Source organism: Pecten maximus, chromosome 16, assembly GCF_902652985.1.
Source record: "Pecten maximus chromosome 16, xPecMax1.1, whole genome shotgun sequence".
Lineage (NCBI taxonomy): Eukaryota > Metazoa > Mollusca > Bivalvia > Pectinida > Pectinidae > Pecten > Pecten maximus.
In genome coordinates this window covers 1,300,889-1,324,312 of record NC_047030.1, presented here as the reverse complement: position 1 = coordinate 1,324,312, position 23,424 = coordinate 1,300,889, and the positions used below count along the sequence as shown (strand labels likewise).

The following is a 23,424-nucleotide window of genomic DNA, read 5'->3' as shown; positions in this document are numbered from 1 at the left end:
GAGGGCATAACTAAGTTGAGGAGAGGGCGCTATCAAGTTGAGGAGAGGGCATAACTAAGTTTAGGAGGGTGCCTATTGTTGAGGAAAGGGCGCTATCAAGTTGAGGAGAGGGTGTTAAAAAGTTGAGGAGAGGGAATTACCAAGGTGAGGAGAGGGCATTATTTAGTTGAGGAGAGGGCATAACTAGATGGCCGATTACAACAGATATTGCACGGAAACAGATTTTATTATAGTAACAGTGACCTTGATCTCTGACATTTGGACCAGTAAAATAAAAATTTCATGCAAGTACTTAGGTAAGGAAAAAAAGCATAAAAATAGTTTCATGGTCACAAAGAAAATTGATTTATCACAAAGAAACAAATTTTCTATTTATAGTAACAGTGACCTTGACCTTTGATCTTTGGACCTAAAAAGCAATTCAAAGCTTGCACTTTTGGTAAGGAAGATTTGCATTAACTTTGAGTTTGATTAGCCAAAAGAAACTTAAGTTGTTGCAGGGAACTTCTGTGTGGAGGCCACAGCCAATACCAATCAGTGATACCCATATGTCGATGGAGACACACAAAAAAACCTGTCTATAACAACCTTTTGAAATGGTCCCAAGAAATGTTACTATATAATGGCAGTGTATCTATGTTTTGGTCTGCAGATTGATGAATAACGATCAGTCTCCGAGATCGATCACGGGAGACGCTTCCCTTTAACCATAATTTCCATTTGATTTTCCGAATTAGCTCAGATTTTTTCCATCGTACGATAATGGCAGCAATTAAGAAGCTAATCTAAGAGTTAGTTACAAGTATACAACACAAAAAACACACATTACGATTAGTAAAATCACAAAATTAGCTGTACTAGCATCTCAGAATTGAAAGTCAACACATAAGATTTAATACAGAGATAGCAAGAGAAATCCTTTTTTCTATCATCAATCTACAAAAGTCTATCATGCCAAACAAACTCTGTCTGTAAGACCATTTTCTTGTCCACTATCTACAGAGGAGGCGTGCTGTATAAAATCATCATTAAACAGTTAAACCCTCATTATAATCTTTGCATGAAGGCGGAAGATTGTCCAATACCACAGTAACCGATTCCTGTATTGAAACACATCAAATGTGGAAAATTGACAAGATTTGTTTGTTTGGTGGCTGGGTTTATCGTCCCTTGAACAGCCAGGGGGGCCTCATTGTAGTAGTTGGTGACTACCTCACTGAGCTATCACAGCCACATCACCTGAGGTTATGTGGCCTGCAGTCTAATTGACTGAGCTATTGTGGCCCCATCACCTGAGGTTATGTGGCCTGCACTCTAACTGACTGAGCTATCACGGCCCTCTCATCTGAGGTTATGTGGCCTGCACTCTAACTGACTGAGCTATCACGGCCCCATCACCTGAGGTTATGTGGCCTGCACTCTAACTGACTGAGCTATTGCGGCCCCTATGTGACAAAAGGATTGTTCATTCACTTATAAATAAATCCTCCCAAGTTTCAAAAAGATCGGTCAAAAGCTGAGCGAAAATATCTCTACATCAGATTAAAATATCAAAATTAACAAAGGGAAATAACTCCTTCAAAATTGTTAAATCAAAATGATTTTTCTTATGGGTAATGTGTGTCAGTAATAACCGTTAACGACAGCAAATAAATAAAATTCAAACAAAGGGAAAAACAAAACAAACACAAATTTCTCTCTCTCTGGAAACTCTCATTATTCTTATAATCATTAATCAATTTGTTTTGATGTTATACTTATTTATTTTGATTAATATAAATACTATATAACAAGAATGAAAATCCAGAAAAAAAATGTGGGAGAAAAAATTCAGTAACTCCAAAAGTAACACTTGGTTATAGAGTGATTGTTTGGACATTGGATGACAGGTTCAATGTTACTGGACAAGAAATATTATGCAATGCACTCAATTCATTCTGCGTCATGGGTCAAGGTCACACATTGGATTCCTCAAGGCATGCGATCTGTTGGTTGTGACCTTGACTCATGGGTCAAGGTCACACATTGCTCAATGCATGTGATCTGTTGATTGTGACCTTGACTCATGGGTCAAGGTCACACATTGCTCAAGGCATGCGATCTGTTGATTGTGACCTTGACTCATGGGTCAAGGGCACACATTCCTCAAGGCATGCGATCTGTTGATTGTGACCTTGACTCATGGGTCAAGGGCACACATTCCTCAAGGCATGTGATCTGTTGATTGTGACCTTGACTCATGGGTCAAGGTCACACATTCCTCAAGGCATGCGATCTGTTGATTGTGACCATGACTCATGGGTCAAGGGCACACATTCCTCAAGGCATGTGATCTGTTGATTGTGACCTTGACTCATGGGTCAAGGTCACACATTCCTCAAGGCATGCGATCTGTTGATTGTGACCCTGACTCATGCAGTTGATGCAATCTAATTAAGAAATTCCTTTTGGATATCATAAGCGAAAGAAATCCTATCCCAATTAAGTATTCAGGAAATTTTCTGAAAACATATAGAATGGATTTCTCTGTTACAATAGACCCACCAAGAACATCTTTTTATTCTTTTATAAATCCAGTACCTCATTTGATATGAGCACACAAAACACTTCTTTCATTAATTTTCAAAGAAAGATAACAAAAATTGAATATATTTAAATAATTCAATTTAAAATTCATGTTCTACCTTATAGAAAACAAGGTAAGAAAGTTTAATCTTTCAAACTGATTTTTTGTTTGTTACAAATTTAAATGAAAGTAATTTCAAAATTTTTGTTTGGATAATTTTGCCTGGTGCTACATGAGGTGCTGTAGGAGATATACTGGGATGTGAGGAAGAACTGGTGAAATAGGTGATTAGGTTTGGATCAGGTTTGGACCGATATTGGTGAAATAGGTGATTAGGTTTGGATCAGGTTTGGACCGATGTAAGTTATCTATTCTGACATTCCTGACTTACCTGTACTACGGGGTGTAAACACTTTATCCTTTTCTGTAGTGATATGATAAAACTTATTTTAACACAAAAATTCACATTTTGCTTTTTCTCTCATTTTTAGGTTCTGTTGATTTCTTTATTTTTCTTTTCAAATCTCATTATTCAAAGTGACAATTTTGTTTAAATTTGGACCAATCGTCTACTATCTCAGACAGTAACAAAGCATTCCTCTGACATAGATTGTCTCTCTCAGACAGTAACAAAGCATTCCTCTGACATAGATTGTCTCTCTCAGACAGTAACAAAGCATTCCTCTGACATAGATTGTCTCAGTGAGGCAAGACATGTAGACATTTACTTCTGAGACATAGCGAATAAAGATACAATTTATTGTTAAGACACACTTTCCTCACGAGACATATATCTTATTAAGACACACTTTCCTCTCGAGACACATATCTTATTATGACACACTTTCCTCTCAAGACACATTTATTATACATATTAATAAAGACACACTTTTCTCTCGAGACACATATTCATAAAGGCACACTTTCCTCTCGAAACACACATTTATAAGACGCACTTTCCTCACGAGACACATATATTATTAAGACACACTTTCCTCACGAGACACATATCTTATTAAGACACACTTTCCTCTCGAGACACATATCTTATTAAGACACACTTTCCTCATGAGATACATATTTATTAGACACACTTTTGTCTCGAGATACATATTTATTAGACACACCTTCCTCACGAGACATTTATCAAGACACACTTTCCTCTCAAGACACACATTTATCAAGACACACTTTCCTCTCGAGACACATATCTTATTAAGACACACTTTCCTCATGAGACACATATTTGTTATGACACACTTTTCCTCACGAGATATATATCTTATTAAGACACACTTTCCTCTCGAGACACATATCTTATTAAGACACACTTTTCCTCTCGAGACACATATCTTATTAAGACACACTTTCCTCATGAGACATATATCTTATTAAGACACACTTTCCTCATGAGACACATTTGACACACAATATTTATCAAGACACTCATTTCAGGTACATTTTAACAAACCAGAATATAAAATATTTAACTGAGGTCAATAATTGTTTATGTGGGGTTAATAGAAATGTATACTAACCAGATCGAGGTACATATTGTCATCGGCTGTGTTCTGGTACTGAGACTGGAACATCATGATATCTTGTAACGGGACTGTTGATTTCAGGTTTGTCTGACCTCTATCAGGGGCACTAGCTACATCCGTGGACTTCATGTACATAGACGACAGTTTCTTTTCTAGTGGACGTTTGCCTCCCCTAGATGAGAGAAATAATTCAACATATTAAGATTCAGTTTTTTGTTTGTGAAGAGAATAAATTTTGAAGACTTGATTCTGTACCCCTGAACATTTATGTTGAATTCAGAAAAACTAACTGCCAATATAGGAGATAAAGGAGTGAATTCTTATTCTGACATCATAAAACTTTTTAGATTCTAAGAATTTTGAAACATTTGTACAATAATTTTATTTGCAGGTTTGATGGAAAGCATCAACACCTAAACCAGTGATGAGTGTAGAGATCACAGCGACCTACTTTTGGGATAATGGTGAGAGGATCAATCAGTGAGATAGACATGATTTTCAATGGGAACCTAATTAGATGGTTAAATCACTTACTCCTGTCCTGTAGGTCAAGATTGTCAATGGGAACCTAATTAGATCGTTAAATCACTTACTCCTGTCCTGTAGGACAAGATTGTCAATGGGAACCTAATTAGATCGTTAAATCACTTACTCCTGTCCTGTTGGACAAGATTGTCAATGGGAACCTAATTAGATCGTTAAATCACTTACTCCTATCCTGTAGGACAAGACTGTCAATGGGAACCTAATTAGATCGTTAAAACACTTACTCCTGTCCTGTAGGACAAGATTGTCAATGGGAACCTAATTAGATCGTTAAATCACTTACTCCTGTCCTGTTGGACAAGATTGTCAATGGGAACCTAATTAGATCGTTAAATCACTTACTCCTATCCTGTAGGACAAGACTGTCAATGGGAACCTAATTAGATCGTTAAATCACTTACTCCTGTCCTGTAGGACAAGATTGTCAATGGGAACCTAATTAGATCGTTAAATTACTTACTCCTGTCCTGTAGGACAAGACTGTCAATGGGAACCTAATTAGATTGTTACATCACTTACTCCTGTCCTGTAGGACAAGATTGTCAATGGTAACCTAATTAGATCGTTAAATCACTTACTCCTGTCCTGTAGGACAAGATTGTCAATGGGAACCTAATTAGATCGGTAAAACACTTACTCCTGTCCTGTAGGACAAGATTGTCAATGGGAACCTAATTAGATCGTTAAATCACTTACTCCTGTCCTGTTGGACAAGATTGTCAATGGGAACCTAATTAGATCGTTAAATCACTTACTCCTGTCCTGTAGGACAAGATTGTCAATGGGAACCTAATTAGATCGTTAAATCACTTACTCCTGTCCTGTAGGACAAGACTGTCAATGGGAACCTAATTAGATCGTTAAATCACTTACTCCTGTCCTGTTGGACAAGACTGTCAATGGGGAACCTAATTAGATCGTTAGATAACTAACTGGAGTCCTGTAGGACAAGATTGTCAATGGGAACCTAATTAGATCGGTAAATCACTTACTCCTGTCCTGTAGGACAAGATTGTCAACGGGAACCTAATTAGATGGTTAAATCACTTACTCCTGTCCTGTTGGACAAGATTGTCAATGGGAACCTAATTAGATCGCTAAATCACTTACTCCTGTCCTGTAGGACAAGATTGTCAATGGGAACCTAATTAGATCGTTAAATCACTTACTCCTGTCCTGTAGGAGAAGATTGTCAATGGGAACCTAATTAGATCGTTAAATCACTTACTCCTGTCCTGTAGGACGAGACTGTCAATTGGAACCTAATTAGATCGTTAAATCACTTACTCCTGTCCTGTAGGACAAGACTGTCAATGGGAACCTAATTAGATCGTTTAATCACTTACTCCTGTCCTGTAGGACAAGATTGTCAATGGGAACCTAATTAGATGGTTACATCACTTACTCCTGTCCTGTAGGACAAGACTGTCAATGGGAACCTAATTAGATCTTTAAATTACTTACTCCTGTCCTGTAGGACAAGATTGTCAATGGGAACCTAATTAGATCGTTAAATCACTTACTCCTGTCCTGTAGGACAAGACTGTCAATGGGAACCTAATTAGATGGTTAAATCACTTACTCCTGTCCTGTAGGAGATGATTGTCAATGGGAACCTAACTACATCGCTAAATCACTTACTCCTGTCCTGTAGGACAAGATTGTCAATGGGAACCTAATCAGATCGTTAAATCACTTACTCCTGTCCAGAGGACAAGACTGTCAATGGGAACCTAATACGATCGTTAAAACACTTACTCCTGTCCTGTAGGACAAGATTGTCAATGGGAACCTAATTAGATCGTTAAATCACTTACTCCTGTCCTGTAGGTCAAGATTGTCAATGGGAACCTAATTAGGTCGTTAAATCACTTACTCCTGTCCTGTAGGACAAGATTGTCAATGGGAACCTAATTAGATCGTTAAATCACTTACTCCTGTCCTGTAGGACAAGATTGTCAATGGGAACCTAATTAGACAGTTAAATTACTTACTCCTGTCCTGTAGGTCAAGATTGTCAATGGGAACCTAATTAGATCGTTAAATCACTCCTGTCCTGTAGGACAAGATTGTCAATGGGAACCTAATTAGATGGTTAAATCACTTACTCCTGTCCTGTAGGACAAGACTGTCAATGGGAACCTAATTAGATCGTTAAAACACTTACTCCTGTCCTGTAGGACAAGATTGTCAATGGGAACCTAATTAGATCGTTAAATCACTTACTCCTGTCCTGTTGGACAAGATTGTCAATGGGAACCTAATTAGATCGTTAAATCACTTACTCCTGTCCTATAGGACAAGACTGTCAATGGGAACCTAATTAGATCGTTAAATCACTTACTCCTGTCCTGTAGGACAAGATTGTCAATGGGAACCTAATTAGATTGTTAAATTACTTACTCCTGTCCTGTAGGACAAGACTGTCAATGGGAACCTAATTAGATCGTTAAATCACTTACTCCTGTCCTGTAGGACAAGATTGTCAATGGGAACCTAATTAGATCGTTAAATCACTTACTCCTGTCCTGTAGGACAAGATTGTCAATGGGAACCTAATTAGATCGTTACATCACTTACTCCTGTCCTGTAGGTCGATCACATTCTATGTAGATGTTCTCATCATCTGTAACAGAAATCAATTTTTTAATAACTTAGCTCTCCTAAAAACTAATTAACAACTTAACTCTCCTAAAAATCAATCAATAACTTAACTCTCCTACAAATTAATTAATGACTTAACTCTCCTACAAATTAATAACATAGCTCTCCTAAAAACTAATTAATAACTTAACTCTCCTACGAATTAATAACTTAACTCTCCTACAAATTAATAACTTAGCTTTCCTAAAAACTAATTAATAACTTAACTCTCCTACAAATTAATGACTTAACTCTCCTACAAATTAATAACTTAACTCTCCTAAAAATTCTGCAGTCTTCATGCATGAGTATAACAACAACCAGGGGGTTATCTAATTTATATTGTTTGACCTAAGATACAAGTAGTAGCTTTCCAAAAAGTAGTTTGTAAACAGTAAAGTTTGAGATAGATGGGTACTGTATAGATTTTAACTTGTGTCAGGTGGAATGTGGAGTTTCTCTCATACACAGGTTGTTGACAAGGTCTCTCTGATTTTATCCATTTCTGACTATAACCAAATAACAGCACCACTATGTATACAATTCTGTATGAACATTCGGATCTCTCTGACTTTATCAGTCACATTTTGCTTTCAATTAATTTCCCCTCTGGTACCTCAACAATGATGACATCACAGACAGCAGATAACCAATCACTTCGTCAAGTAAGTTAGCGAGACAATCGAAGTAGATAGACTATCAATATCCGTGCGAAACTCGTCCAATATGGCTTGTACAGTGACTGGTTATAAAACTACCATTCCTGTTTTTGGTTTGGTTTGGTTTGGTTTAACGTCCCATCAACAGCTCGGGTCATTGAAGGATTGTCTCCCCTGTGTGGGTTTGATTCCAATCTATCACAGGCATCACAATGCTTAGTGTTTTTAATATACCAGGTAATAACTGGTAATTCGACTACATTACCAGTTTTGTGATGGGGTGGTACTGGTGGTCCATTTGATATATAATCAATATCTAGTATTTGACTACATTACCAGTTTTGTGATGGGGTAGTACTGGTCCATTTGATATATAATCAATATCTAGTATTTGACTACATTACCAGTTTTGTGATAGGGTAGTACTGGTGGTCCATTTGATATATAATCAATATCTAGTATTTGACTACATTACCAGTTTTGTGATTGGGTAGTACTGGTCCATTTGATATATAATCAATATCTAGTATTTGACTACATTACCAGTTTTGTGATGGGGTAGTACTGGTCCATTTGATATATAATCAATATCTAGTATTTGACTACATTACCAGTTTTGTGATGGGATAGTACTGGTGGTCCATTTGATATATAATCAATATCTAGTATTTGACTACATTACCAGTTTTGTGATGGGATGATACTGGTGGTCCATCCGAGTGGTCGAGGTCCTTATTGGATGATGACTGTACCAAGTGTCCATGGAGATAGCTGTCCTTACTGGCTTGCCATTGGCCTTTTGCATTCCTGCAAAGGGGAGATAATCAGGGTATTAATACAATGAACCCAAACAAACAAGAGTTACGGCCAAGATTAGAAAATCATAAACTTATTACAGGGGAGATAATCTGAGTACATAATAAACCTTTTACAGGGGAGATAATCTGGGTACATCATCAACTTATTACAGGGGAGATAACCTGTGTACATCATTAACTTATTACAGGGAAGATAATCAAAGTGTATATCATCAACTTATTACAAGGGAGATAATCAAAGTGTATATCATCAACTTATTACAGGGGAGATAATCAAAGTGTATATCATCAACTTATTACAGGGGAGATAATCTGGGTATATCATCAACTTATTACAGGGGAGATAATCTGGGTACATCATAAACTTATTACAGGGGAGATAATCTGGGTACATCATTAACTTATTACAGGGGAGATAATCTGTGTACATCATAAACTTATTACAGGGGAGATAACCTGGGTATATCATTAACGTATTACAGGGGAGATAATCTGAGTACATAATAAACCTTTTACAGGGGAGAAAATCTGGGTATATCATAAACTTATTACAGGGGAGATAACCTGTGTACATCATCAACTTATTACAGGGGAGATAATCTGGGTACATCATCAACTTATTACAGGGGAGATAATCTGGGTATATCATTAACTTATTACAGGGGAGATAATCTGGGTATATCATCAACTTATTACAGGGGAGATAATCTGGGTATATCATTAACGTATTACAGGGGAGATAATCTGAGTACATAATAAACCTTTTACAGGGGAGAAAATCTGGGTATATCATAAACTTATTACAGGGGAGATAACCTGTGTACATCATCAACTTATTACAGGGGAGATAATCTGGGTACATCATCAACTTATTACAGGGGAGATAATCTGGGTATATCATAAACTTATTACAGGGGAGATAATCTGGGTATATCATTAACGTATTACAGGGGAGATAATCTGAGTACATAATAAACCTTTTACAGGGGAGAAAATCTGGGTATATCATAAACTTATTACAGGGGAGATAACCTGTGTACATCATTAACTTATTACAGGGGAGATAATCTGGGTATATCATTAACTTATTACAGGGGAGATAATCTGGGTACATCATTAACTTATTACAGGGGAGATAATCTGGGTACATCATAAACTTATTACAGGGGAGATAACCTGTGTACATCATTAACTTATTACAGGGGAGATAATCAAAGGGTATATCATCAACTTATTACAGGGGAGATAATCTGGGTACATCATAAACTTATTACAGGGGAGATAACCTGTGTACATCATTAACTTATTACAGGGGAGATAATCTGGGTACATCATTAACTTATTACAGAGATAATCTGGGTAAATCATTAACTTATTACAGGGGAGATAACCTGTGTACATCATTAACTTATTACAGGGAAGATAATCAAAGTGTATATCAGCAACTTATTACAGGGGAGATAATCTGGGTACATTATAAACTTAAGATAATCTTCTTCATCTTAAAACTCATTACGGGGAAACAATCTGAATACATCATTAACTCATTGCAAGGGAGATAATCTTGTAATTTGAAAACAATATGAAACATTTAAACATCTGAATTTGTTGATTTTGATGATGTGCATTATCTATATCCCGGGGAGGGAGGTTATGTACCTGAGATCACCAGTAGAGTGTGCAGAAGAAACTAGCCCCGGGTTAACGGGCACAACTGTGTCTAGGTTGAAATTGGTGGAGACTCGATTCCGAGGGGGTAGAGCAGGAGTAGGGGCCTCATCCTCAGACTGAGGCCGAGAACTATTCCGTTTGGGTGGTCGCATTGGTACAAGTCCCAAATTTGCATCAATTGTATTAATCATACTGGAACGAGTCTTTGGCGGTGGTTTGGGGGCACTTTCCTCGTCGGATGTGACCCGTGGGGGTAGGGGTGGTGCGGTGTCCTCATAGCTATTTTGGTTTTCATGTTCTGGTGACTCTGGCAGTTCAATACTGTCTGAGGAGTCAATGTACACAATATCTTCCAGTGGGATATTCATATCGTTTGACTCACAGTCGTATCCTTCAGGGTCGTATTCGCTACTCGATATCACTACTTCTGCTTCTGCCAGTAATTTTGGATCTGAAGACTTGGCACGTTTGATTAATTTCAATTTATCACCAAGTTTGTTTAACACCCCAGATGAAGTCTGTTCCGACAGACTTAGCTGAGGAGCGGACGACACTTTAGTAAGTCCCGGCTCACCACTGCTTTTCTTTGGTTTATTATATAACTTTTTTAATTTGGATCCGATTGCTGCCGCTCCACTCTTATTGCCATCTTTCTTTTTCTTTTTCTTCTTCCTGTCTGCAGGGAGCTCCGGTGGTTGGTCACGCTGTTCTACTTTTAACTTATTAACCCAGTCTTGGTTGATTGGTTCGTAGATACCAGAGTTACTGCTATCCGATTCATTCTCAGCATCACCTTCTACAGCTCGCTGTAATGGAGGAAAGATTCTATTCAATATACAGTAAAATTACATTATACAAATGGAAATATTTTTTACTCTAGACCCCAGTTTCATTTTTACTCCAGACCCCAGTTTCACATTTACTCTAGACCCCAGTTTCACATTTACTCTAGACCCTTGTTTTATCTTTACTCCAGACCTGGTTTCATCTTCACTCAAGACCCCGGTTTCATCTTCACTCTAGACCCCGGTCTCACTTTTACTCAAGACCCTGGTTTCATCTTTACTCCAGACCCCAGTTTCACTTTTACTGAAGACCCTGGTTTCATCTTTACTCCAGACCCTAGTTTCACGTTTACTGAAGACCCTGTTTTCACCTTTACTAAATACCCCAGTTTCATCTTCACTCTGGACCACAGTTTCACATTTACTCCAGACCCCAGTTTCACTTTTACTCCAGACCCTGGTTTCATGTTTACTCAAGACCCCAGTTTCACTTTTACTCCAGACCCTAGTTTCATGTTTACTCCAGACCCTAGTTTTAAGTTTACTCTAGACCCTGGTTTCACCTTTACTCAATACTCCAGTTTCATCTTCACTCTGGACCACAGTTTCACCTTTACTCCAGACCTGTTTCATCTACGTGCCTTAACTCAAAGGAAATTGCTGAACTTAAAATCTTATCTATAGAAAATATTTCTCCAGGCCCAAGATTCATCAACATTCATTAACTTTGGAAAATCCCTTACTTAAAGTTGTCCATAGTAAACTATATTGGGAAAAAGAAAAAATGTTAGATTGGAACTTTAATTCTGTAATGCTTTTAATTCCTATGGGAAATTTTAGTTACCTGTAGGACAAATAGTTAAGGAATATTGAAAGTCACTAACATTAACACATCATCCTAGTATATGTTAGTCAGTTAATTATATCTATTTATAAAAAGTTAAAAACTTGCTATCCAATTTAGATTTAATCTAACAAAATAACCTAAAATATATAACTGATCAATGTACCTCCTTGAAACAATACTATAACAATACTATAACAATACTATAACAATACTATAACAATATTATAAGTGTTTTATTATGTCATCAAAAGTTACTATAACAATACTATAACAATACTATAACAATACTATAACAATATTATAAGTGTTTTATTATGTCATCAAAAGTTATCATCCGAGAGGTAATAACCAAATTAATTCACACAAAAATTATTCGATAAAGTTTTAAAACTGCTAAAGTTATCATACTAATCTTAAACACTGCACTAGAAAAGAAAATGTTTTACCTCACAACCTTTATACATCTATTTTAATATACAATCTCTGTATGATATAACTAAACATGAATCATATTTGTTTTCATTCTATGAAATCATTTTAAAACACATTTCAGCCCCAAACTTTGTATGGAATTTTTAACTTTCCATAATAAATGAAATAACATCCTATCAACTGCTAACGCCAATCAAGGATGGCCAGCTCCACTATGTTTAAGATGTATGTGTGTAGTTAACGCCAATCAAGGACGGCCAGCTCCACTATGTTTAAGATGTATGCGTGTAGTGTATGTCAATCAAGGATGGCCAGCTCCACTATGTTTAAGATGTATGTGTGTAGTTAACGCCAATCAAGGACGGCCAGCTCCACTATGTTTAAGATGTATGCTTGTAGTGTATGTCAATCAAGGATGGCCAGCTCCACTATGTTTAAGATGTATGTGTGTAGTTAACGTCAATCAAGGATGGCCAGCTCCACTATGTTTAAGATGTATGCGTGTAGTGTATGTCAATCAAGGATGGCCAGCTCCACTATGTTTAAGATGTATGTGTGTAGTTAACGCCAATCAAGGACGGCCAGCTCCACTATGTTTAAGATGTATGTGTGTAGTTAACGTCAATCAAGGATGGCCAGCTCCACTATGTTTAAGATGTATGTGTGTAGTTAATGTCAATCAAGGATGGCCAGCTCCACTATGTTTAAGATGTATGTGTGTAGTTAACGCCAATCAAGGACGGCCAGCTCCACTATGTTTAAGATGTATGCGTGTAGTTAACGACAATCAAGGATGGCCAGCTCCACTATGTTTAAAATGTATGCGTGTAGTGTTCCAGGAAGCTGTGGTATGTCCGCATGTTCGTTACTATTATGATGAAATTTTAGCTGTTCCTGTAAAAACAATAAGATTTTCACTCAGTAATACAGCAGCTAAGATAGACCTTGACATCCTTGTATGAGAACAGAACACAATACAGCTAATATGTGACGTCATCACTAGACCTTGACATCCTTGTATGAGAACGGAACACTAACTTCATCACTAGACCTTGACATCCTTGTATGAGAACGCAACACTTACTTCATCACTAGACCTTGACATCCTTGTATGAGAACGCAACACTAACTTCATCACTAGACTTTGACATCCTTGTATGAGAACGGAACACAATACAGCTAATATGTGACTCCATCACTAGACCTTGACATCCTTGTATGAGAACTCAACACTAACTTTATCACTAGACTTTGACATCCTTGTATGAGAACGCAACACTAACTCCATCACTAGACCTTGACATCCTTGTATGAGAACGGAACACAATACAGCTAATATGTGACTCCATCACTAGACCTTGACATCCTTGTATGAGAACTCAACACTAACTTTATCACTAGACTTTGACATCCTTGTATGAGAACGCAACACTAACTCCATCACTAGACCTTGACATCCTTGTATGAGAACGGAACACAATACAGCTAATATGTGACTCCATCACTAGACCTTGACATCCTTGTATGAGAACGGAACACTAACTTCATCACTGGACAAAGTCGAAGGTTCAAAATAAGATCATCACAAGAATCCTCATTAATCAGCAAAATCTTACAAATTGTAGCGTTTTTGGTCTGTATCCTTCCACTAAAACCTTGTAGCACATGAGTTCAACCATTGCCTGATAATGGGCAGGGATAGCACATGTATATACTACGACCTAGACAGTCCTACCCAGGGTACATGACCTCATGTTACGCATGATGATGTCATAGCTGAAGGCAACATGTAAAATCTGACACCTCAGGCAGGTCTATAGGTAGGTAATGATATAAAATGTGTACAGTATTACTGTGATAATGTACTGCTATGTCTACGTATACCAATATTCGTACATTACTGTGTCAGATAAAATAAATATCCTTGACACATAGCACCGATTTAAAAAAAATTTGAATGATTGCAAAATCCTCCTCAAAAATTATGTCATATAGCTCCTACCATGTTTTTCCTAATATGCATATCCAACAAAGGAAAACCTGAAATCTGATACAGGTAGTCGACAGATATAGGTAGTCGTGATACGTATACATGTAGGTAGTCGTGATACAGGTAGTCGTGATACAGGTAGTCGACTGATACAGGTAGTCGTGATACAGGTAGTCGTGATACAGGTAGGCGACTGATACAGGTAGTCGACTGATACAGGTAGTCGTGATACAGGTAGTCGACTGATACAGGTAGTCGACTGATACAGGTAGTCGTGATACAGGTAGTCGACTGATACAGGTAGTCGACTGATACAGGTAGTCGTGATACAGGTAGTCGACTGATACAGGTAGTCGACTGATACAGGTAGTCGTGATACAGGTAGTCGACTGATACAGGTAGTCGACTGATACAGGTAGTCGTGATACAGGTAGTCGTGATACAGGTAGTCGACTGATACAGGTAGTCGTGATACAGGTAGTCGTGATACAGGTAGTCGACTGATACAGGTAGTCGACTGATACAGGTAGTCGTGATACAGGTAGTCGACTGATACAGGTAGTCGACTGATACAGGTAGTCGTGATACAGGTAGTCGTGATACAGGTAGTCGACTGATACAGGTAGTGATACAGGTAGTCGACTGATACAGGTAGTCGTGATACAGGTAGTCGACTGATACAGGTAGTCGACTGATACAGGTAGTCGACTGATATAGGTAGTCGTGATACAGGTAGTCGACTGATACAGGTAGTCGACTGATACAGGTAGTCGTGATACAGGTAGTCGACTGATACAGGTAGTCGACTGATACAAGTAGTCGTGATACAGGTAGTCGTGATACAGGTAGTCGTGATACCGGTAGTCGACTGATACAGGTAGTCGACTTATACAGGTAGTCGACTGATACAGGTAGTCGTCTGATACAGGTAGTCGACTGATACAGGTAGTCGTGATACAGGTAGTCGTGATACAGGTAGTCGACTGATACAGGTAGTCGTGATACAGGTAGTCGACTGATACAGGTAGTCGACTGATACAGGTAGTCGTGATACAGGTAGTCGACTGATACAGGTAGTCGACTGATACAGGTAGTCGTGATACAGGTAGTCGTGATACAGGTAGTCGACTGATACAGGTAGTCGTGATACAGGTAGTCGTGATACAGGTAGTCGACTGATACAGGTAGTGATACAGGTAGTCGACTGATACAGGTAGTCGTGATACAGGTAGTCGACTGATACAGGTAGTCGACTGATACAGGTAGTCGACTGATATAGGTAGTCGTGATACAGGTAGTCGACTGATACAGGTAGTCGACTGATACAGGTAGTCGTGATACAGGTAGTCGACTGATACAGGTAGTCGACTGATACAGGTAGTCGTGATACAGGTAGTCGTGATACAGGTAGTCGTGATACCGGTAGTCGACTGATACAGGTAGTCGACTGATACAGGTAGTCGACTGATACAGGTAGTCGACTGATACAGGTAGTCGTCTGATACAGGTAGTCGACTGATACAGGTAGTCGACTGATACAGGTAGTCGTGATACAGGTAGTCGTGATACAGGTAGTCGACTGATACAGGTAGTCGACTGATACAGGTAGTCGTGATACAGGTAGTCGACTGATACAGGTAGCCCTGATACAGGTAGTCGTGATACAGGTAGTCGTGATACAGGTAGTCGACTGATACAGGTAGTCGTGATACAGGTAGTCGACTGATACAGGTAGTCGTGATACAGGTAGTCGTGATACAGGTAGTCGTGATATAGGTAGTCGACTGATACAGGTAGTCGTGATACAGGTAGTCGTGATACAGGTAGTCGACTGATACAGGTAGTCGACTGATACAGGTAGTCGACTGATACAGGTAGTCGTGATACAGGTAGTCGACTGATACAGGTAGTCGACTGATACAGGTAGTCGTGATACAGGTAGTCGACTGATACAGGTAGTCGACTGATACAGGTAGTCGACTGATACAGGTAGCCGTGATACAGGTAGTCGTGATACAGGTAGTCGACTGATACAGGTAGTCGACTGATACAGGTAGTCGACTGATACAGGTAGTCGTGATACAGGTAGTCGTAGTCGACTGATACAGGTAGTCGACTGATACAGGTAGTCGTGATACAGGTAGTCGACTGATACAGGTAGCCGTGATACAGGTAGTCGTGATACAGGTAGTCGACTGATACAGGTAGTCGACTGATACAGGTAGTCGACTGATACAGGTAGTCGTGATACAGGTAGTTGTAGTCGACTGATACAGGTAGTCGTGATACAGGTAGTCGTGATACAGGTAGTCGACTGATACAGGTAGTCGTGATACAGGTAGTCGTCTGATACAGGTAGTCGTGATACAGGTAGTCGACTGATACAGGTAGTCGACTGATACAGGTAGTCGACTGATACAGGTAGTCGACTGATACAGGTAGTCGTGATACAGGTAGTCGTGATACAGGTAGTCGTGATACAGATAGTCGTCTGATACAGGTAATCGACTGATACAGGTAGTTGAATATGGAAACAGACACAGCTGTAGTCGATTATGGAAACAAACATCTTACAAGTTGTTGAATACGGAAACGAACATGTTACAGGTTGTTGAATATGGAAACAAACATCTTACAGGTTGTTGAATACGGAAACAAACATGTTACAAGAAGTTGAAAATTCTTTTTCTTCCTTTTATTTCAAATTTCTGAATCGCAGGTCTGAATTCCTTTCGTCTCATTAGTCATCATTCAATTCCCACTTGCTATCTTCATAAACCACAGGAATCAGGTATGTACCATTAACAATGTAAATCCTATAGATCCAAGTACCAAGGCCACTAACAGATACTCTATAGATCCAGGTACCAAGGCCACTAACAGATAATCTATAGATGGAGGCACCAAGGCCACTAACAGATACTCTATAGATACAGGTACCAAGGCCACTAACAGATACTCTATAGATCCAGGTACCAAGGCCACTAACAGATACTCTATAGATCCAGGTACCAAGGCCACTAACAGATACTCTACAGATCCAGGTACCAAGGCCACTAACAGATACTCTATAGATACAGGTACCAAGGCCACTAACAGATACTCTATAGATCCAGGTACCAAGGCCACTAACAGATACTCTATAGATCCAGGTACCAAGGCCACTAACAGATACTCTATAGATCCAGGTACCAAGGCCACTAACGGATACTCTACAGATCCAGGTACCAAGGCCACTAACAGATACTCTATAGATCCAGGTACCAAGGCCACTAACAGATACTCTATAGATCCAGGTACCAAGGCCACTAACAGATACTCTACAGATCCAGGTACCAAGGCCACTAACAGATACTCTACAGATCCAGGTACCAAGGCCACTAACAGATACTCTATAGATCCAGGTACCAAGGCCACTAACAGATACTCTATAGATCCAGGTACCAAGGCCACTAACAGATACTCTACAGATCCAGGTACCAAGGCCACTAACAGATACTCTATAGATCCAGGTACCAAGGCCACTAACGGATACTCTATAGATCCAGGTACCAAGGCCACTAACAGATACTCTATAGATACAGGTACCAAGGCCACTAACAGATACTCTATAGATCCAGGTACCAAGGCCACTAACAGATACTCTATAGATCCAGGTACCAAGGCCACTAACAGATACTCTATAGATCCAGGTACCAAGGCCACTAACAGATACTCTATAGATCCAGGTACCAAGGCCACTAACAGATACTCTATAGATCCAGGTACCAAGGCCACTAACAGATACTCTATAGATCCAGGTACCAAGGCCACTAACAGATACTCTATAGATCCAGGTACCAAGGCCACTAACAGATACTCTATAGATCCAGGTACCAAGGCCACTAACAGATACTCTATAGATCCAGGTACCAAGGCCACTAACAGATACTCTATAGATCCAGGTACCAAGGCCACTAACAGATACTCTATAGATCCAGGTACCAAGGCCACTAACAGATACTCTATAGATCCAGGTACCAAGGCCACTAACAGATACTCTATAGATCCAGGTACCAAGGCCACTAACAGATACTCTATAGATCCAGGTACCAAGGCCACTAACAGATACTCTATAGATCCAGGTACCAAGGCCACTAACAGATACTCTATAGATCCAGGTACCAAGGCCACTAACAGATACTCTATAGATCCAGGTACCAAGGCCACTAACAGATACTCTACAGATCCAGGTACCAAGGCCACTAACAGATACTCTACAGATCCAGGTACCAAGGCCACTAACAGATACTCTATAGATCCAGGTACCAAGGCCACTAACAGATACTCTATAGATCCAGGTACCAAGGCCACTAACAGATACTCTATAGATCCAGGTACCAAGGCCACTAACAGATACTCTACAGATCCAGGTACCAAGGCCACTAACAGATACTCTACAGATCCAGGTACCAAGGCCACTAACAGATACTCTATAGATCCAGGTACCAAGGCCACTAACAGATACTCTACAGATCCAGGTACCAAGGCCACTAACAGATACTCTATAGATCCAGGTACCAAGGCCACTAACAGATACTCTACAGATCCAGGTACCAAGGCCACTAACAGATACTCTACAGATCCAGGTACCAAGGCCACTAACGGATACTCTATAGATCCAGGTACCAAGGCCACTAACAGATACTCCATAGATCCAGGTACCAAGGCCACTAACAGATACTCTATAGATCCAGGTACCAAGGCCACTAACAGATACTCTACAGATCCAGGTACCAAGGCCACTAACAGATACTCTACAGATCCAGGTACCAAGGCCACTAACAGATACTCTATAGATCCAGGTACCAAGGCCACTAACAGATACTCTATAGATCCAGGTACCAAGGCCACTAACAGATACTCTACAGATCCAGGTACCAAGGCCACTAACAGATACTCTACAGATCCAGGTACCGAGGCCACTAACAGATACTCTACAGATCCAGGTACCAAGGCCACTAACAGATACTCTATAGATCCAGGTACCAAGGCCACTAACAGATACTCTATAGATACAGGTACCAAGGCCACGAACAGATACTCTATAGATCCAGGTACCAAGGCCACTAACAGATACTGAGGGGGAGGATGAAGTTTAATGCTTAGATTGATTCATCTTTGTGTTAAAATGTCCGCCATGTTTATTTAGATTCCAGCTAATTACTGTCCCATATGTTTTTGCTCCGACCTTATCAATGTAAATCATTCCGTTACTGCATTTTTTCTCTCCTTATACTGAATGATCTGGATTATGATTTCTCTCCTGATACTGAATGATCTGGATTATGATCTGGATTATGATTAGATATTTGACCTTGAGATAATGATCTGGATTATGATTAGATATTTGACCTTGAGATAATGATCTGGATTATGATTAGATATTTGACCTTGAGAAAATAATCTCGATTATGATTAGATATTTGATCTTGTCTCAGAAATTTATTGCTTGTTATCAACGAACGGGCTTACGCTTATCTTCTCCGTTTTGGTGATTTGTTGAACAGCACATTCATGTTACATGCTAGGTTTCACATCATAATCACTTCGGCTAGTTCAACAATTTATAATATAAAGAATAACTTCTACTTCGGTCTTGCACATCTACTTTCCTGATCACAAAAAATGGTTGTCGCAGGCAAGTGGACTCTAACATTGTCTCCTGATCATACATAATTAAAAGGAAGCTGTAATAATTAGTGGATTAGCAGAGAGTAGTATTGACGAATGGTTTGATTGCCTGACCTAAAAAAAGGTACTGTAACATTGAAATGGTAGACTTGTTAACCATTCAAAGCTTCCTGTTAATATCCAATTTATCTTATAACCATAAATAATCAAAACCGCATGATGCCTAATAATATCGTTTTGTCAAACAATGACAAGCCATTTTCAGCTGGAAGGTTCCAAATGAATCGGGAGATCCTTTTGAGAAAAACATTCCCAGTACGCATTATATTATCTGATTAGATTTTCCTGACTTTATAAAAAGTTCTGCCAGGCATACGCCTAACACTGATGCTATATTGTGTAATTTGTATAAGAAACATGATCATACCTATATGAACCAATTAATATGAGTAATTTATTTCCTCTATGTTAATTTCCTCGTAATACATCGTGTCTATCTGATAACATGTTTATTCATTCTTTTATCATTGTTGTTATGTTAATTTCCCCATTTACAGTACTGAAGGTCCAACGGGGTTTGATAGAATTTCAATCACGCATGAAAAAAATATCAAAACTTTCTATGAATGTATGACATTTATAGATGACAATGTTTATAGTTGATCAAATCTAATCAATATTTTATAAATAATTTACCTGACCTAACTGATAATGTCTGTAAATATTGTTTTTCTGACAATGAATTATCTTCCCTGAGCCCATGGTATACAAATGATGACATCTTACACAAATGTTGATGACAACAATGAATTAATGATTGTCACAGGATAAAACCATTACTATCAAATATTAGTATTTAATTAGCCAATGGAGAAAATGGTAACAGATGACTGAACCCCAGCGTCCAATCACAAATTATGTTACATGGCATTACGGTTTGTATTTCTTTAGAATGTAGATCTGGACAGCATCTCAGTATGAGAGGGGTAGACAGAGAAAAAAAAACCTGTCAACGGACGGCAACTAATACACAAAGTTTATGCTTGGGACACAGAAATTTTATAAATTCTACAAAATTTTCTGACTTGACAAAGTTCGGATGTTACAAACACTTGAGATGAATAGTTGGTCTTTTTGTTAAAGTCAAAACAACGCCAGTTATATTTTTGAGGCCAATAATCGGTCAAATAGACGTAATGCTATTTTTAGTATTTGCCGAGTTAGTGCTCCTCATTAACCCGAGTTTTGAGCTGCCAGAAAAGGTTGACTCCATCGATGTGAGCGGTTACACATCCATTCCTATCATTGGGCTTCAACAGTGTCGGAACAGGTGTGTGGCACATCGTGATTGCCAGGCTCTTGTTTTCCATGTCAGTAGTTTAACTTGCTACGTGGATCTGGGAACATCTCCTGGGGACTCAGTAGGTACTTATTCAAATGTTTTTTATCAAGAACGTGCCGATATGTTGAACGGTGCAAGTGATTTCAATACCACTGCCGGAGATGTGTGTGTCACTCTGTTGAGTAAACAACTTGCTTGTGTTAGCTCCGATTGTGGCGCTCCACCAGAAGTGGAGAATGCGACGCTCAAAATGGATAGTACAGTGATTGACTACACCTGCGACGGTGACGTCAATAAAACCTACACTGGTCCTCCACAGCCGATCACATGCCAAGCCAACGGACAATGGACAACTCCTGGGTTTGTTTGCTCACGTCATGTTACACTGCTAGCTCCGGAGAGTTACAAAGCTACACATTACGAGGCAGTAGCTTATTGTTCAGCTAGAGGAGCACGTCTTTTCCGCGTCACGACAACAAACGAAGGTCTTGCCCTTGTTAATGAGTTTCAGCTGAGTCAGCGCTATCATACAGATGGGATATACGTCTCCGGGGAATGGAGGTACACAGATGGAAGTTTGATGGACACAGATATGTTCGCCGCGGGAGAACCTGACCAAGGTTGGTTTGAGAACTGTTCGTTTTGGGAGCCACATCAGCATTTCAGCATCCCATGTGACGGTGAAAACTACAGATTTAAAGTAGTTTGTGAAACTTGATAACTTTCCTAATTTTTCTTCACTTCTGCGTATTTTAGAGTTGTACTATATTTTTTAAAACAAGAATTCCACGGAAGTGGAGGTGTCGCCTGTGTATGCGAATAATTAAAGGGTCATAACTCTTTAAAATTAGGACTTGAATAAAAAAAAACAATGACAAACTTGTCAACAGTATTATGGTAACGAACATTCTATTTTCGCAAAAAAAATTAAAGGGCTATAACTCTTTTAAAAAGGTCCGAATAAATTTGGTTAACGAACTTGTCCACAGTATTATGGTAACGAACCTTCCCATGCAGTTTCAAATTAATCCAGTAATAATTATTCAAGTTATTGAGTGGAAACCATTTTCGCAAAACATTAAAGGGCCATAACTCTTTTAAAATGGTGCGAATAAATTTGGTTAACGAACTTGTCCACAGTATTATGGTAACGAACCTTCCAATGAAGTTTCAAATTAATCCTGTAATAATTATTCAAGTTATTGAGTGGAAACCATTTTCGCAAAAAATTAAAGGGCTATAACTCTTTTAAAAAGGTGCGAATAATTTTGGTTATCGAACTTGTCCGAGCTATCATGGTAATGAACCTTCCCATGAAGTTTCGAATTAATCCGTTCCAAACTACTAAAGTTATCGCACGAAAACCATTTTCCGGACGACGCAGACACCGACACTGACGCCGCCGACGCCGCCGAAAAGTAATACCTATATGTCTCCTTTTTCAAAGGCGACACAAAAATGTAGATTATTACTGTTAATTACATGTAATTATGGACTGACTTTGCACATCTGCTCAAATTCATCTTGGCACATCTGCTTTTGGAAACGGCATGAGAATCTTTCATCAGTATCTGGCCTACTTTGAGCGTCTACTATTGTGACTTTGATCTAACTGTTGTAGAAGTGCACTCACTTTGGTAACCTGTAATGCGCATGTGAAGAGAAACAAGAAGTCACGACGCACAAGTTTAGTCGACTTTGCTCAACCCTTTGGTCCGACAACAGCATCTAGACTTTGTTTTCTGTTCCGTATTTAATCATTCTATGACAACTGATCCGTATGTATTGGGATTTCATTTACAGTAAAGTGTGTTACTGCATAATAAAATACCAGATTTTAAAATTTTGGGATTTTGATGACTTAATATTTGGAAAAATAAACAGCATACAGGATTGAGAATTGGGACT

At 38.9% G+C, this 23,424-nt stretch overlaps 1 protein-coding gene across 7 annotated transcripts in view; it reads right to left on the bottom strand.

Annotated features, from left to right (window-relative positions):
* LOC117345258 overlaps positions 1-23,424 on the bottom strand; it is a 125,289-nt gene that overhangs the window by 33,557 nt on the left and 68,308 nt on the right. For 5 of the 7 annotated variants that reach the window (XM_033908292.1, XM_033908299.1, XM_033908295.1 and 2 more), the window contains 5 exons: positions 10,436-11,253; positions 8,641-8,765; positions 7,237-7,282; positions 4,105-4,282; positions 2,958-2,990 (listed from right to left, as the gene is read on the bottom strand). In XM_033908292.1, the coding sequence (XP_033764183.1) occupies positions 2,958-2,990; positions 4,105-4,282; positions 7,237-7,282; positions 8,641-8,765; positions 10,436-11,253 (1,200 nt within the window). The remainder of the gene's footprint in view (positions 1-2,957; positions 2,991-4,104; positions 4,283-7,236; positions 7,283-8,640; positions 8,766-10,435; positions 11,254-23,424) is intronic. The other 2 variants (XM_033908297.1, XM_033908298.1) reach the window with 1 other exon arrangement.